This window comes from Fibroporia radiculosa (genome assembly GCF_000313525.1).
Source record: "Fibroporia radiculosa TFFH 294 genomic supercontigs, scaffold1540, whole genome shotgun sequence".
Classification (NCBI taxonomy): Eukaryota; Fungi; Basidiomycota; class Agaricomycetes; order Polyporales; family Fibroporiaceae; genus Fibroporia; species Fibroporia radiculosa.
The window spans coordinates 69739-86370 of NW_012133308.1; the positions used below are offsets into that span (position 1 = coordinate 69739).

Below are 16632 nucleotides of genomic sequence, written 5' to 3' on the forward strand. Positions count from 1 at the left end.
GGGCCGTAGCGACTTGAGACGTGTACCTGGGTGGCAGTGTATGACGTTTGAAAATTAAAATAGGTTGCGTTGATTCCCAACTGAAATTAGGATTTTAGGGATAAGAAATGCTCACCGGCAAGGTCTGGATGGGATTGAGCGTGCTGAGGGAAAACGCGAACGTTATGGAAAACCGAGGAGCGATATCGGGGTAGGAACGGGATTAGGGGACTGTCAGAGAGGCTTCGAAATGAGGGAGGCCGGTGCCAGTCATCAAGTGAGGACACGGAGTGATAGATGTGCTAGTAACTAGTATGTAGATGGGCGCACTCGATGGATGGAGACGCTCCAATGCTACGTGGATGCGGACCCGACGGAGCCGGGTCGGCACGGGGGAGAGATGTGCATGCGGGCCCGTTTGAAGGACCACCACTGGCCTCCGCTTCCGGCTGGGAATATCAGGCGTCTCTCTTCCATGTCTCATCCCCTCTCTTTACTCTCTTTCCGCCCCCACCTCCCGCGTCCATGGCAAAATGGCGGCCTCGCTTCAGTTCAGTCTCGACCGCAGATCCCGTGCAGTTCGAAGGTGAGCTCACCTCTCTGCTCACAACCCTCTCCGTCTCTCCCAGGCTCTGCAACGAAACACACGACCACAACTGCCCGATTTCCTGTGCCAGCCTCGAGATGCGATCGCCTTTGCTCGTATATCTTTACTGCTTGTTTCCGCAAGTTTTTATCCGTGCCCACATACATGCAGTCTCCATTCTCGCCGGATCCACTTGCCAGCGTCCACTCCTTACCCCCCCCTTGGCCCTCGACTTTCTCAAAGTCTCCGTCCCCCTTTTCGCTCCATGTCTCTTATTTTCCTGAATTCCCTCGTGCTAATCTTCGTCCCATAGTCACTGAAATTGACGTTGAGCTAAGCGACCAGCGCTCCGCCCCCATCCCCGATGGCCCACCTATAGAATACCGCATGTACAAGCGCCGTTGGATTGGCGTTGTGGCGATTGTAAGTCCTTTCTGCATGCTCAAAAATGTATCCACACTCATGCAACGGTGCTATAACTTCTGCTGGTCGAATATATGCGCTTTCTTGGCATCGTACTCTTCTGCACACGACCTCCACTCGACACTCAGTTCATTTTGAATCTCGTCTCTGGCCTATCGCTCGTGTGGTTTGGGCCCATTGCTAACGACGGTGCGTCTCATCTTATGTCTACCATTTTCGCATCCCCCAACCCGAAGTCATTGGCCGCCTTCACACGCTTGTATCGCCGTCGCGCGCTTCCCATGGATTTTTCCACTGTCCCTTCCCTTCCTTGGCATCTACAGGTCACCGACTTCGGCTTCGCCCTTATCATCACTTGTACTGCCTACGTGATGTCGTATGCTTCCGTGAGATCGCACGTACTGATTACTGCGGCTTTACTCCTCCCTGCGGCTCCGTCGGACCGCTCGACACATGATTTTTCCATGAGTGTCAATGCTGCTTCGATTTTTCGAATTCTTCTCATTTATTTTTGCGTGGACTTGCTGCCGCTTATGCGCTGACAGTTGTATATGTGTGCACAAATATTACTTTCACATGGTTATGTGTCATATCGCGTCCCCCGCTTTTCATTGCTTTGTGCCGCGCTGACTGGCCTCTATTCTCTATGTTTACGGCTCTGTACTCTGCTATCCGCTGCAAACGGCAACTCCAAAAATGGAAACTCTTGACGCCGAAATCTTTGGACCAATAATCATTAGTGGTCAATCAGTTTAACTTCACACTTGACGAGGTGAATTGGCTCGGGAACTGTGTCAACATTGTCTATCTCCCGTGTTCCGCCTTTATTCCCTGGGTGTATGCGCGTCTTGGCGTGCAGCGCACGGTACGTATCCCATTTTCTTCACCCGAGCACCCTGTCATGCGGTGAGTGAAGCAACGGTTCGTGACTGAAGACCGCGCCCCTTCGTGCAGTGCTATATCGGCGGAGTGCTACTGCTTGCGAGTGCTTGGGTGCGCTATGCAGGGACAGCATCGGGGTTACCGATGGGCGGGGCGTATGCGCTCCTGCTGATAGGGCAGGTGTGTGTTGCTCCCTTTCTCGGGGGTTAGATGACTGATTGCTTTCTATGTAGCTTCTCGCGGGTATCACGCAGCCTATCTTCCAGGTGCTCATTCCGGGTTACTCGGAAAAGTGGTTCGACCTGAAGAGCCGGACAACGGCGACAATGCTGATGTCGATTGGTAAGTGCACCCAGGGGGATTTTGAATGAGAGCCGATCAGATTTGGTTGCGCATCCGTTGACCTTCGCTTTGTACACTATGTTATGCACGGGTCTGACTATCACGTTCGTAGCCAATCCGATTGGCAACGGTCTTGGCCAGCTCATTTCGCCGCTGGTAGGTTCGCCTAGTCAGTCGGTGCGTCTTGTCGACCCCTCGCGCGAGATGCGACGCTCATTTCAGTTCGATGGTGCAGGTCCTTGTCATGGGCATCATTTATACCGCAGCGGCACCATTCGTGTTTATCGTAACCGATTCGCCGCCAACGCCGCCCAGTGTGTATTACGCTTATACTCCGTCAAATTGTGCTGATGGAATCAATGCACCGCTTGTTCAGCCCACTCTGCGTCGCAGAAGAGCCCGTCATTTATGTCGCTCATACGCGCTGTGATGGGACGAGAACCCGATGATCTGCCAACATATATGACGAAGAGGCAGAGATTCGATTTTGTTGCTATATCGTTCGCCTTTGGCGTTCTCGTTGGGGTGTACGTCCTGATCGCCTGCGTTCATACAAGAAGTGGGACAGACACTTACCTGGGACGATTTGTGTGCACAGGATCAATGCGTTCTCGATCCTCAGCGCTCAGATTATGGTGTGTATTCGCTGATTTTCTTCTCACATATTTGTCGACTGTCGCTGGGTCTGATGTCGTCGTTCTGCAGGAACCGTATGGCTACTCAGATACCATTTCTGGCTTGATGGGCGCAGCGCTGCTTCTCGTGGGGATTGTCGCTGCTTTGATCACGGCGCCGCTCTTCGACCGTGTCTTCACGCATCACCTTGCGCCGACGTGCAAGCTGTTGTGCCCCATCTTGGGTGGCGCATGGCTGAGTCTGATCTGGGCTGGTATGTGACTGTGTTTAGCTATGGGGATGGAGAATTTACGGAGATCCCATTGATCCTTTAGTGCGACGCAATAATACGGGCGCGCTGTTCGCACTCATGGCTGTCATCGGTGCGACGAGTCTGACGTTGCTCCCAGTCGCGTTGGAATTGGCGGTGGAACTTACCCGAAATGCGGATGGGAGCTCGGCGATGTTGTGGGCCACGTGCGTACTGATCTTTCTCTTGCTCCTGAATGATATTGACTCTGCAGTCGTTCTTAGGTCAAACCTGCTTGGCATCGTCTTTGTTTTATGTAGGTGCCGCCTCTCTTTTGTTGTTGTCGTCGTCGTCTGACGCGACTATGCAGCCGAGGGCTCCTTGCGTGCCGGCGCCGACGCGAATCCGTCATATAACATGTACAAGGCGCTCATCTTCCAGGGCGTCTTCGTGTGCACCGTGACCGCGTTTATGGTATTCGTCGAAGGCAAGCAGACGCGTCGCGCGCTCGACGAGCAGGCGCAGCGCGAGGCCCAGATTGCTGAAACGCCGCGCACTCCAGCACGGGGACGGTTCAGTTCGGCAGTCGACCGAGACCACGGCTCGTCGCGGGGTAAGAGTCGAAGCCCTAGTCGAAGTCGGAGCGGGAGCGCAGAGGACTTCGGCGAGGACAAGGTGACCCTCGAGGTGTCCAGAACCCCGTCACGGACTAAATTGGAGACCTCTTCTGATGATGACAAGGCCGTATCATGACTCTCACAATCCCGCCCTCTGGCATGGGTGCTGGATCGTCTATTTTATTTGACTTATGGAATTTGTACTAAAAGACTGAAAGCTAATGTTATGCGGTAATGTGTTTGATAACACAAAGCATATTTGCGGGAGACGTTGCGTATTGATGTTGTATGGTAGAGATAGTCAATGACGATCTGAACGCAGAGCACAGGTTTGGTTTGAGATCAGGAGAATGTGGATCATCGAGAAGGACTTGTTGCATCCACGGAACGACCTAGTTTGTTGGAATCACACTCGTGACAGAACTTGAGTACTTAGTCTCATGGCAGCGCCGCGGCCCAACGGCAATGCGAGTCACATATAAGCTGTGGAAGCTTACAATTTTGAGCCCAAGATGCGCACTGCAGTGGCGCAGCGTCGAGAGACAACTGATTTCTCCACGGAAGTAGTACCACGAAAGAGATACTAGATCTTACTTAATGAGGCTAGCCATCCCTTGTTTACGTTCGCTGATAACGTCTGATCAGTAACGGCAGCTGGCTTCCCTTCTCCATCTCGCCACGGACATACGGACGCTGGACGATCGCGAGCTTCCTCGTGATCGCCTCATATGGCACAGCTGGTTGAAACTCGAATGCTCTAATCAAAGAGAAAATCAATGCTTTCATTCTGGACAAGAGCATGTCAACTCGAAAGGACAATCTAGGCACCCAGAATAAACACTGACTCGATGAGAGAGAACCGATAGCCAATGCATGCGCGGGGACCACCCAGGAAGCTGAGCATGTGCCCCCATACACCAGGAATGTGTTTGGCGCTGTCGGGGATGCCGGTAATCCAACGTTCTGGCCTGTACAAATACAGTCAGCTAAAGGACACTTCCCAAGAGAAGGGTCATCGGCGAACTTGAATTCGTGCGCATCTTCACCCCAGAGCTCCTTCGATCTATTCAAGACAAGAATCGGGATCTGTATGATATTGCCCTTGCTGACCCTATGATGGCGCGACGTCAGACCATCTGAATCAGTTGATTGCTACTGATCACTTACTTTAGAGTATTGTGCACTTGTCCGTTCACATCTACAACCGGCGTTTCTAAGGGGATCACATCATCTTGTGCTGCAATTCTGCTTGTGGAAGGGACAGGTGCATGCACGCGCATGGTCTCGCGGATGACTGCGTCGAGATAAGGGAGCTCGTTCAGCTCATCCATGGAAGGATTTTCCGACAGCAAACTGAACAGCTCTTCGCGCAGCCTCTGCTGGACCTCTGGGGAATGCGCGAGGGCAAATAGGCACCACGCGGTTGCATTGCTAGTGGTCTCATGGCCCGCTACGAGAAACCTGAAAGACAATTGTTCAGAAGCCGCTCGCGTATCGCGATCCCATAAACCTACGTCGGTACCTCTAAATGCATAGTCAAGCTTGTACATCACGCCAATGCGAAGAATACATAAAGATACGTACGAGCAAGAACCTCGTCATCCGACAGTCTTTGGTTCAACGGGACGTCTTCGCTCATATTTGCCTTGAGGAGCAACGTCAACAGGTCGCGACTCTTCAGGTGTTCCCCCTTTACGCCTGTCTCAGCCGCTTTGGCGAGCTCTGCTTTCTTTTCAGTTATGAGTTCCATGCCGATGCGCCGCATGACGCTTTGGGCTGCATCGATGCGTCTAGTGTACTTGTCAGGCTGTTTGAGGTCAGTTTGGGTCACTCAAATAAGAAGAAAGGCGTACAATGAGACGCAAGAGGGGAAAGTAGCCTTTAAGTATGCGCAAGAGACCTAAGTTGAAACCCGACAGTGTCCGAAACATGACAGTGAACGCCTCGTTCAGCTCGTTCTTCTGTCCATGGGGGTTCAATGCGTCAAAATGGTAATTAAAACCTACAAGAAGATTGTCAGCTCGAGCGCATATAAACGATATTGCTTAGAATAACCAGCTAATCCGATCACATCCAACGTCATTTTGCTGAGCCCGCTGAGGACTTCAACCCGATGGGGCTCGCCATCTCCGTTTATATCTGCATTCCAGACATCACGAAGCTATTGATGTTACTCAAAAAAGGCGTGCGAAGGAGTACTCAAGCGTCTTACTTGATGGGCCTTCTCCACAAAAATACTCGTCAGTTCCCGGATCTGAGCTGGACCAAATGCCGGGTTCTACAAGATGATCTCTCCATCACCACTTCTAAACGATATAAGCTTTACTTACCAATACCCTTCGCTGTGATGCGATGAGCAGGTTTCGTTGTTAGGACGCAGATACCTGATACTGATAATACTCACCTGCCGACGATGCTGCTCGCCTTGACACAGTGGTGTAATGAGCGGTGATGATCGTGAAGCGGTAAAAGGCGAGGTGGTACTGACCTCCCACAATGAGAAGACCTGGGACAGATGGACTGATATCAGCACAACAAAGAAAACTGGATTAGATATTCATACCTGAGCCCACAACCTGAGACAGGAAAAAAAGTCCAACTGCTTGCTTGGGGAAATCATTCGAGTGACTCAGAATATGACCAAGAGCTCTCGTGTCGATAGTATAAAGCCTATCAAACTGGCACCTATGTCAGTAGCGGATACTGCAACTATTTAACGAGACAGGAAAACTCACATTCATCCACTCCTTGTATTTGAAAGTCTTGCCATACTTGGCAACCCAATCTTCGTGGATAGCAGCAAAGTCGGCATGTTTCATTTCCTTCATGCTGCCGTAAAGCCAGCTGGAACTAGGGGGGCCGGGAAGGTCGCGCAAAGCAGTCAAGTATGGTGCGAGTAAAATGGAGGCTATCTTCCATCCTACGCAAAAAGGTATGGCGATTCCGAGGAGTAGGAACAAAGTGGGATAAGGGAGTAGAGACATGGTGTTGTTTCGATTTGACAACGCCGCGGCAATGTGCAGCTGAATCCAAGCGTGCCGATGAAAAGATGAACGTCGTGTCCTGATTGATAACTGAACCTTGGTGCGTGTATATATATATAGGTGTTGTCGAGGGGTCCCCACTGGCAGCGGAGATGGTCAGAGGCAGTGCCATAGTAGATTCGCCGTCCAGGCCTGGACTTCAAGCTTCAAGTTTGGGCGGCCGCACGACCTGTCCACGTTCTGGATTTGTTCGAGAGTCATCCCATCCTGAGTTTAGTCGTCCTAAATCTTCAGACACTGTGCTCAAAACCTGCATCTAATGCTTTCAATTCCAACGCACATACATTTGAGAAAGCCAAACAAATGAGAGGACAGTAGGTGAGCGGCCGCCCACCATTGTACAACGATGGGCTCACTTACTCCATGTTCCCACCGGATAGGTAGAGTCAACGTAATTGCCGGACAAAGTCCCTTGAGGGCCGATCAAGATTCAATACCTCCTAGTCAACAGTCAACTCGTCGAAATCGGCGGCCGAATGTCGGCGTGGGGACGGCAGGAGCTATGGTTCCGCGCCGGCTGTCGAATTTGACTCCCTGAATTATTCTGCAGAGCTTAACGGTGAGGCCGAGGAAGTGGGAGCTGACCGACCGTCGACATCCCAAATCTGGACTTGGCGAGGAATAGTCGAGGAATAGACTTAATGGGCCGGTTGCGTGCAGTGCGTGCATTCTTACATTCCTACTCGTGTCACAAAATTTTTCAGAACCCAGTTCATGTCTAGTAAACCTGAGGCAGAATGGTCGCAAATTCTTAAGTGAACGTAAGTCGCGCGCGTCGAAGACAATCAACAAACATCGGCATGTTCAACGAGCATATCCTATGACGAGAAGCACTATCAAATACACACAGACAAAAACCAGCTGAAGTGCTTCATATTTAACACCTCGATCGTCCCACCCTTTAAGCGATGGCTATTTTCTTCGGAGCAGTTTCCGGCGTTGTCTTGGGGAACGCTACTGTTAATAACCCATTCTCCATAGCGGCTTTGATGTCCTCGCTCTGTTCGTTTACCAGTTATACACGTTGGCATCAAGATAACGCTTAAAAAAGTACGTACCTTAACACCTTGAGGAAGAGGGATTGCACGGGAGAATTTTCCGTACCGCCTCTCACGCACGGCGTAGCCATTCTCATCACGATCATTTGCGACCTTCGACTCTCCCGTGACGGTCAGGACGCCGTTGTTCACGTCAATCTGGACATTCTCCTTGTTAATGCCGGGAAGCTCAAATATGGCCGTCACGGTGTTAGCTTGAATGTCCTCGTGGATGTCCATCCTGAAATGACCATGTCAGTGTAACTACTTTACCAATATCGAGGATAAGCATACTTTGGCCTGAGGAACCTCGAGCCTGATTCCTGCCTCTGCAACTGGCGGTCCCCGCCCTGGGATGTGGAACGGGCAGAGAAGGCGTCGTCAAACAAGCGGTCAAAGTCGGCGAGCGAATAGAAAGGCTCGTAGAAGATGGTTGAAAGAGACATTGTCAAAAAGTAGTAGGGGTGCAGAGAGGGGGTAGAGTTGCTATCGATTTAGCTGCTGAGTTCTGGTGAGGGTAGAGGAAGAACACAAAGGCTTTTTATACAAGCCCATCGAGTCATGGGGCAATCGTATGGACGTCACTGATGTTGCAAAGTTCATCACCAGAGGGTTCGCGAACCTGGAGCAACCGTCTGGGCACTCAAGCATCCAAGTATCATGCAGTACACACGGTATAATCTTGACGACACCAATGGCATCACGCACCATGTGGATCGCTCTGGAACACGCTCTACGGGAGTCAGATACTTGAATATTCTCCTCTGTTCCCCGTCATTCGACAACGTTAGGACTCGCACTTGCGACACAATACGCGTTTTGGAGCGAGCCAGGAGGCTACAAAGCACACTCCCATTGCCAGAAATTGAGTAGAGACATGTGAACTGCAACTACGGAATCATGGCGGCTGGATGAAATCCGATCCAACTGGACACTGAGTCGCTGAAATCCCAGAGAAAAGCAGCCATTACTTAGTCAATAAAGTGCAGATGCTAGAGCCTGAGAGGTACTGCGCGCAGATATATGACAAGGCGAGAATTAAGAGCTCAAAAACGAATAAGCAGTTTGAACATTGCGTAGCCACCGGGGGAGAGCTGGCGGCGCCGGTATTTGGATCTTTGAATGGGGATCGATTCGGCATATCGCGTGCCGGAACACATTGTACAAGTTGAAGTTAGCCATATGCATGCACTCTCCTCCCTCCCCTGCTCTTTCTACTTGATTGACTTGTCTTTGATCGGTTGAAAAGATACCCGCGGAATTTCACTTACCACCATTCATTCAATTTGCGGTTTCTGCACTACGGACTTGGACCATGAACGAAACACAATTGCAATATTTCAACCAAGTCCTCCCCCACACGCCGTCTCTGTTGCATGCACAGCTAGCCGCCCTTCCTGATCCAACGAAATTGACTATTGACACGCTTCTTCGATTCGTTCTCCATGCTTCGTGCGCTGAAGAGGATGTTGATATGCGTGCGTCGTGGGGTATTGCACAAAAGAAAGCCTCGGAAGAAATTGCCAAATTAGCTGAGCCCGTTGGCTCAAATGGGGTTGGAGGGACAAAAAGGGCAAGGGAGGAGGGAGACATGTTGGAGAATAGCAAGCGAGCAAAGATTGGTACAGACGAGGGTAAGCACGCATCTCGTCGTCATGTTTTCAGTTGCGCATATCATTTCGAGCCAGCGAAAGACGATCCTCCATTATTTACGCTTCACGCGCTGTCATTCACCTCGCCCATTCGCAAGAAAGCAAATGTCACAATTCATGCGCATACACTTCGGCTCACCCATCCGACAACCCATGTCTCAGAACATGTACCCATCCCGCTCGACACACTCAAACGAGCGTTCCTCCTTCCCACACGCGGGAAAACAAAACCTCATTGGACAGTCGTACTGCTCCCTACCGATGTCCCTGCCCTCGGGAAGTCCGGAAAGGACAAGGACAAGGATGACTCTACATTGTCAATAGTTTTCGGTCTCGATGCTATGCCGGCAGGGTTCAGTACGTCGGATCATGTACAAGGTACGCTTGAGACCATGCACGCGAAAGGTACGCCCACACTCCCTGCACTGCGCGCGTTCTTGGCCCACCTTCCGATCCCCACGCTGGAGCCGTCGACGGACGTCTTCCGCTCGGCATTCTCATCCGGCTCTGCTACAGGAGGAAGCTCTGGCCCTACGGAAGGCACAGCGGGTATCGAGGCGTACCGCGGCGCGAAACAGGGCACGTTGTGGTTCTTTGCGAGCGGAGTGCTCTGGGATGGGCGTCCAGCGGAATTTTTCGCTGTGGAAGATCTCGCGCGGACGGAGGAAGGAGAGGTTAGGGCTGTGAGGACAATCAGTGCAACTGGGAGAACATGTTCGGCAATTCTCAGGAGGGTGGAACCTGGAGGTGAGAGAGAGGAACAGAAGGGAGGTGGCGACGAGGAAGAGGAAGAACGAGTAGTAGACGTGGACTTCGGGATGATAGATGGAAAGGAGCAGGATGGGATCGCGCGATGGGCGAAGAGGTGCAAGAACCTTTTCGGACGGAAGGTTGCTGCTTCGTCGCCAAGCAAACTGCAGGGAGGGTCGAAACCAAACACGAATGCGCAGCCGAACGTTGCTGCGAATATCCCAATAGATGACGAGTCAGACGAAGACGATTCTGACTTCGTCGGCGACGATTCGTCTGACGGAGGTTCCGCCACCAGCGACTCGAGCTCAGACTCCAGTGACGCGGCTTCTGGGGCTGAAGAGGATGTGGGGGACGACGCCTCTGAAGATGAGGCAGACGTGTCAGACGCAGAGGACGAGATGGAGCTCGATCCACAACATCACCCTCTTCTGCGTCCGGGTGCGATGCCGCGAATGTCGCGCGCTGCGATAGAGATGGTGGCGGATATGATAGTGGAGGACGCGGTGGGTGGTCCTGCGGCGCGGGCACCTCGGAGACCGCCAGTGGCGGATAGTAGTGAAGACGAGGAAGACGAACTAGAGGACTGACTCGTACCCGTTCCTCTCGATGGTCTCACACGACGCGAGGTGTGATCAGGTCACTATGGCTCATCGAAGATGTAAGCAGCCGGAATTACAGCAGCATTTCTGATCTCACCGCTGATATGTTCCAGCTAGCAAGTTCCCGGCGATAGATTATACTGCGACGCTAGGTACCTCATGATGAACAGTGTGCAAGTACTGAGGTACGACAGTATGTCATGTTACTGTCTTAGGAGTGAGGTTTCATTGTAAGTATAGGCTGTGGTACAAGTTTGATGCTGGTGGCCCGCAATTGATCCTTGTGAGTTGTCTTTTCGAGCAGGCCCTTGTGTACGCCATTTGCCAATCAGATATACTATTGCTATGGATGTGACAATTCAGTATGTGACCACAACCCTCGTGCGTTCTCTAGACAAGTGGTAGTTCTGAAACAGACGAACAAATTGGATACTTGGGTCGTTTTTTCGTTGGATTGTGAGCAGTATGTCGGAAACTTCCCGGAACACGGGGTTTCCCAAGCTGAATCGGAAGTATTCAATGATGATGTTCGCATTAGTACCTGATTGGTGAGTGTGTGGTATCTGGATCCTGTGCCATATCAGATGAACTTTCTTTTTGCTACAGCGCTTGAATGCTTCTAAGGCAGTGCGTCTCTTCTATCCTCATAGTTCTCCTCATTCCGTGGCGCAGTACTATCGCCCACCTCCTCGCTCACAATCCCTCGTCAAATTTCTCTACACTCCGCACTTGGCCAACCTGATGAATTCGGGAAGCCCGGAAGACATCTATGCGGAACAGCTTTTCCGCTGCCGGCAGGGCTATCCTCTATGGGTTCCAGAGCCCAGCGAGTACGGCGAAGTGGAGATTGGAGATGTCGGTTATATCGATAGGGGAGGCTTCTTGCGCATGTTCAATGCTATGTGTGACGCAAAGGATCCTAAACACAAAGAGTATGGCGTCCCGGCGGGCTTTGCCAAGTTTGAGGCGAAAGATTTCGGGAAGCAACGCAGGGAGAATGCAATATCGGCTGGAGCCTTGTGGAGTCTCGGCTTCCAACAAGTGGATGTCAGTGCAGAAGTCGGATCGTAAGTGTGATTCGCTTGATTAGTGATCGATGGTAGACAGACTCATATCGTTCGATACTGACCATATCATCCCTCTTAGACATGGAGTAGGATTGGGATTTCATTTTGAATGCAACGAGGATCAAGGCGCACTCTTAATTTTGAAGCATGACGCGGCTAGGGAGAGTCTCAAAAGTGTGCGGAAGATAAGTGACTACATGAAGGCCAATATTCAAAGTTGGTATGCTTTCGCTACAGACGTTCTGCAACTCGATATCGATCTTGAGGATATTCTCTTTATCTATGGCTTTGTGAAGACGACCCAGTGGGCGGTGTCGTCTGTGCTCAATGGAGGGAAGAAGACGAAAATCTCCTTCAATGGCAACTTCACTTTACCCGCAGAAGTTTCGTTCACTCTATCAGCCGGGAGAACAGAGAGTACACTTGCGAATTGTGCACATCGTGCAGGTCCCAGACGATCTAGCGATCAGCCACATCGTACGCAATCTGGCGGACGAAAGCGGAAGGGAGGCCCAAATACTAAGATGGATGGTGGAGCTTCTACTGTGGTTGACAGTGATCATAATCCTGAAGTCGGACCTCTCAAGGCAGACCAGTGTATCTTCCTACACTATTACAAGATGAAGAAACGTTTGCGTGGTTTCAGATCTCCTGCTGTAATTAAAGCTGCGGCAGAACCACAGGATCCATCCTTAGGGCCAGATGATGATAATGATAATGATGGGTATGTTGTGGAACAAGGTCCAGCACCACAGAAGGTGCATATATATATATTAGACAACTTGGTAGTATGTGTTGATGTCTTCATAGTCATATGACCCTGTCAAATTCGTCCTAGACTATATTCTTGAGGTGAGTGCTTTCTGCAGTACTATATCAGTATCTGCATATAAAACTCGCGTATCACAATAGTTCCAACCGGAAGTGGAGACTGCAATTGCTAGTGATCATGATATTGTGCAATTGTGTAAGGTGTGTTTCGAGCTTGTCTTTATTATGCTCCAGACACAGACTGTTACACTCAGGGCATTGAGATCCCCGAAGATATTCCTGCCTTCTTGAAGAGCATCCAGCCACCGATTGAAGTCACAGCGGATGGATGTACGTCAATCCTCCATGGGTGATCTAGAGTAAATACAACTGATTTTCGACTAGTCGGCATGCTGGCCTTTGACGACGACAATTTTAACGAGGAAACTGAACACACACGGACTGTTGAGTCGCTGACGCCTACGAATGGTGCATCTACTAGTGGTGCCAACCCGTCACAAGAACATGCGGCTGGACTGCCTACAGTGCATCAGGATGATACCCAGTACGATTCTGGTGATATGAGGTGGAGGACCGCGCGCACCAGGATGGGGCCAGAGGATGATACTTTGTTACCGCCGCCACATGAAAATCCGAGGGGATGTGTATATGCTTTGGCTTACTCTTCAGATAGTCGATTCGTGGCCGCCGGATTCGAGGACGACGAATCCACTATCATCATCTGGAATACAACTTCTCGTCAATCGCATCAGGTATTGCAAGCCGGTGAAGGGGAGATCTATGCGCTTGCGTTTTCTCCCAATGGCGAGGAATTGGCCGCTGCCTCCTTCGGTGGGACAGTAATCATCTGGAACGTAATGAATGGAATGCGGTCTGAACGGCTAGGCCACGATGAGTTTGTAAATTCGATCGCCTATTCATCAGACGGAAAGACTCTGGTCTCTGCTTCCGGCGACTTCATTGTTAGACTTTGGGATATACCTGCCGGCAGCTTGCGCGCTGCTACCCAGAAGCATGATTCGATGATCCTTTCTCTCGCAGTTTCTCCCAATGGATCACGTTTCGCAACTAGCACAGACTCCTTCGCGCATATCTTCGACATGAAGGACGGCTCACTCCTGCACAGACTCGGCAGTCACGATGGCCTGATAAACTCCATCGCGTTCTCCCCTGACAGCCGTCGTCTCGCCACCGCGTCTGACGACCAATCTGTGCGTATCTGGGGCGTCGCAACGGGACAGAATTTCATGATTCTGTGCGAGTACGTTTGTCCGGTTTTGTCGGCGGCGTTTTCAGGCGACGGGAAACAGATCCTGGCGATCACGAGCGAGGGGGACACTAAAATATGCGACTCGTTCAGCGGAGATCTACTGGCAACGATTGAGAGTGGTACCATTGAGAGTGGGCTTGTCAACACCGCTCTTTTCTCACCGGACGCTTCACTTGTTGCTGCTGGGGCAACCTGTTCGGTCTACATCTGGGACACGAAAATACAAAAGCGCCTTGCAAGGTTGACGGGTCATTCTGACAATGTGACTCGCATGTGCTTCTCACCAGACAATAAGCAGCTTGTCACTACGGCAGACGACAGCACAATCAAACTTTTTGAATTTGCAGCCAGGTCCGCAGAAGACCACATGGAAAGGATGTTCGCAGAAGTCACACTATAAGCTCAGCCGCATGGGATGTATTGCTTGCGTGCACGAATCGGTATAACAGACCGCTAGTGTCAGGTCATGGAATGTTTGTATCCTTGAAAACTAGGTTTATTCCTGTACAGAAACCGTATGGTTCCCTCCGTCTATTGATAGCATCCCAGTCTGTTGCACAGCATTCCCATCCAGAGTGATCGTTCCCGTTATCGGAAGCACCACCACTCCACTGGTTCCTTCCGGCATCGTTCGCGCGATAGTAAAAGAGTTCCCAGTAGACTTCCATTCTACGCCGAACCACCCAAGCGGAGTCTCGAACCCGCCTTGAGCGAATGATAATCCAGACGTATGAGGTGCTACGGACCATGTCTGACCCATGGGGGAGGTTAGCGTGAGGCCGAGCACGTAAAACGTGAATGCATATGTTGGGCCTGTGCTCCATCCATGCGAATGGCTCGTGTATGACGGGTCATAGTTGTATCCGTCGTATGAGCGGTAGCTGTATGGAAGGTCTTAAGTCGAAGAAAAAGGAAGGTATACAAAACTGACTAGAGCGATCCGTTCGATGTGTATCCTTCGAGCAGCGTCGATTGGACGCTAAGCGGGGTATACAACATATAACCCCACTCGAGGTGCAGAAGTTCCATAGCGCGGGCATCGTTTCCAGACAAGAAATGCGCCTGGATCTATGCCCTTGTCAATCACAGACAAAGGGTGATTGTATGCGTCCTACCTCGAAGCTGCCGATGAAGGGCGCAACAGTCTCTGGAAGCTCGGGGGATACGGAGCCATATGCACCCCATTTTTTTGTCAATCCCTCGCTAACAGAAGATGCCTGTTCGGCGGATGTAGTCAGGCTGAATAACACCGCGAACAAATTGGCATCTTGGGGGCACATTGTCGACGTTAAATTGTTGCGGTACATGCCCGCAGAAGACAGCCAGAATTTCTCGTTGAACATCGCCTTGAGCGCGGAAGCGTTATTGGCATAAGTTGCTGCGAGAGACGAGTCATTCATATATCCTGCCAGTTCGACACTGTTTGTCAACAGCTTAGAGTCGCAAAACGTTAGACATGTTCATGGTACACGTGCAGAAGCCAACTGCTAGCCTTGTAGTATATCGCATTCGCTTCTGAATTATAGTCACCCTGCCAGAGGCGCCCCCAATCCTCGATCCCTGTAACATCTAGCAAGCCTGAGCTATCCACCTTGTTGGCTAAATATGCAACCGCTTTCGTATAGTTGTTCCAGGAAGTCCGCAACCATGTGATATCGCCGGAATACAGGTAATAATTGTATGCACCAAGAAGCGTCCAAGCATGGTAAGTGTCGCTAACATATCCGTATACAGGCGGGCCAGCAAATGGAAGTGCACCAGTCGTTGGATCTTGAAGAGAAAGTGACGTTGAGAGTGAATTGCGCGCGGGAAAGAGATCGTTCGTGGATACGAATCCTGTAGGCAATGATACGCCCATATCGCCTGTATTATGAGGCGTTAGTATCAAGTGGGATTCTGTGACGAACAGGAAAGCGTGTACCTGCCCAGACAGTCCTGGTGAATATAAGCCTCAAAGTGTGTGCTTTGAAATCCAACAACACTTACTGATCACGCTTAGCACCGTCGACGAGGATGGGCCCAGCAATACCTGATGTCCTGTTGTTAAGCTACCCTGTGTGAACCATGAGCATAAATTCCTGTGAATATTTAGGTAGATAGAAATGCAAACCTGGCAATGAGGTAGGATACTCCCTACCAGTATGGGCAGGGATAGTATTTGTCTGTATGGTGTATGTGCCTGAATACCATATCTTTGGGGCACTGAGTTAACAAAGAAGCAAGGTATTCTCAATGTAACATACCTTTGTCAAGAAATTTTCATCAGAGAAGAATGGGTCAATTGTGTAGAAATATCCACTGTAGTTTCTTAAGTTTTTGACATGGGGCATGAACAATATAGCACAAGATGTTGAAATATAAATGTGGCAATAAACTTACCTGTGTTGACTAGACACAAGGCAAGTAAGAAGGCTTAAGAATTGTCTTATAAGTCTGTGAAGACTCTAAGATGAGGATGAGAGAGAGAGAAAAGCACTGGCATTAAGTGTTCTACCTAGGGGTTTATACACAGGGAGACATCAGCAAAACCCAAGCTGCAATATATATGATAGCATGTATTGGCAATAAGGCCAGAGATGATTTATGTATTTATAAGTAGACAAGACATAAACTCACCTGTGTGTGATTGTCAATAACCGGCAATATGGTGACACATGCTCATTGTAGGTAATGTTACTGTTACAGTGTGAGAAGGGGGGGGTTCTTTTTCTTTCCTAACTATTTGTCGTTGACCCTGTAACTGTA

General features: G+C 50.4%; 6 protein-coding genes across 6 annotated transcripts; 3 read left to right on the forward strand and 3 right to left on the reverse strand.

Moving 5' to 3' along the window:
* Nucleotides 1-312: 312 nt before the first annotated feature.
* Nucleotides 313-3830, forward strand: FIBRA_03028 (uncharacterized protein; the record flags this gene model as incomplete). The annotated part of the gene is made up of 13 exons (XM_012324873.1): nucleotides 313-565; nucleotides 609-988; nucleotides 1117-1374; nucleotides 1943-2050; nucleotides 2104-2212; nucleotides 2325-2389; nucleotides 2448-2526; nucleotides 2589-2739; nucleotides 2811-2847; nucleotides 2918-3101; nucleotides 3163-3304; nucleotides 3362-3393; nucleotides 3448-3830. The coding sequence occupies 13 exons, from the start codon at nucleotides 313-315 to the stop codon at nucleotides 3828-3830; spliced, it is 2181 nt and encodes a 726-aa protein (XP_012180263.1).
* Nucleotides 3831-4312: 482 nt separating this feature from the next.
* FIBRA_03029 (uncharacterized protein) lies at nucleotides 4313-6678 on the reverse strand (the record flags this gene model as incomplete). The annotated part of the gene is made up of 14 exons (XM_012324874.1): nucleotides 4313-4481; nucleotides 4540-4662; nucleotides 4719-4805; nucleotides 4862-5155; nucleotides 5209-5218; nucleotides 5279-5501; nucleotides 5548-5696; nucleotides 5750-5855; nucleotides 5907-5972; nucleotides 6025-6036; nucleotides 6099-6118; nucleotides 6183-6200; nucleotides 6258-6372; nucleotides 6430-6678. 14 exons carry the CDS (start codon nucleotides 6676-6678, stop codon nucleotides 4313-4315), a joined length of 1641 nt encoding a protein of 546 aa, XP_012180264.1.
* A 961-nt stretch (nucleotides 6679-7639) lies between these two features.
* On the reverse strand, nucleotides 7640-8221 carry FIBRA_03030 (uncharacterized protein; the record flags this gene model as incomplete). Its single annotated transcript, XM_012324875.1, has 3 exons — nucleotides 7640-7738; nucleotides 7797-8016; nucleotides 8070-8221. 3 exons carry the CDS (start codon nucleotides 8219-8221, stop codon nucleotides 7640-7642), a joined length of 471 nt encoding a protein of 156 aa, XP_012180265.1.
* An 869-nt stretch (nucleotides 8222-9090) lies between these two features.
* FIBRA_03031 (uncharacterized protein) lies at nucleotides 9091-10767 on the forward strand (the record flags this gene model as incomplete). Its single annotated transcript, XM_012324876.1, has 1 exon — nucleotides 9091-10767. The coding sequence occupies one exon, from the start codon at nucleotides 9091-9093 to the stop codon at nucleotides 10765-10767; it is 1677 nt and encodes a 558-aa protein (XP_012180266.1).
* A 477-nt stretch (nucleotides 10768-11244) lies between these two features.
* FIBRA_03032 (uncharacterized protein) lies at nucleotides 11245-14287 on the forward strand (the record flags this gene model as incomplete). Its single annotated transcript, XM_012324877.1, has 7 exons — nucleotides 11245-11327; nucleotides 11430-11846; nucleotides 11926-12604; nucleotides 12657-12698; nucleotides 12759-12818; nucleotides 12872-12947; nucleotides 13002-14287. 7 exons carry the CDS (start codon nucleotides 11245-11247, stop codon nucleotides 14285-14287), a joined length of 2643 nt encoding a protein of 880 aa, XP_012180267.1.
* A 96-nt stretch (nucleotides 14288-14383) lies between these two features.
* FIBRA_03033 (uncharacterized protein) lies at nucleotides 14384-16217 on the reverse strand (the record flags this gene model as incomplete). The annotated part of the gene is made up of 7 exons (XM_012324878.1): nucleotides 14384-14768; nucleotides 14819-14955; nucleotides 15003-15306; nucleotides 15357-15750; nucleotides 15809-15822; nucleotides 15874-15935; nucleotides 16131-16217. The coding sequence occupies 7 exons, from the start codon at nucleotides 16215-16217 to the stop codon at nucleotides 14384-14386; spliced, it is 1383 nt and encodes a 460-aa protein (XP_012180268.1).
* Nucleotides 16218-16632: the final 415 nt, after the last annotated feature.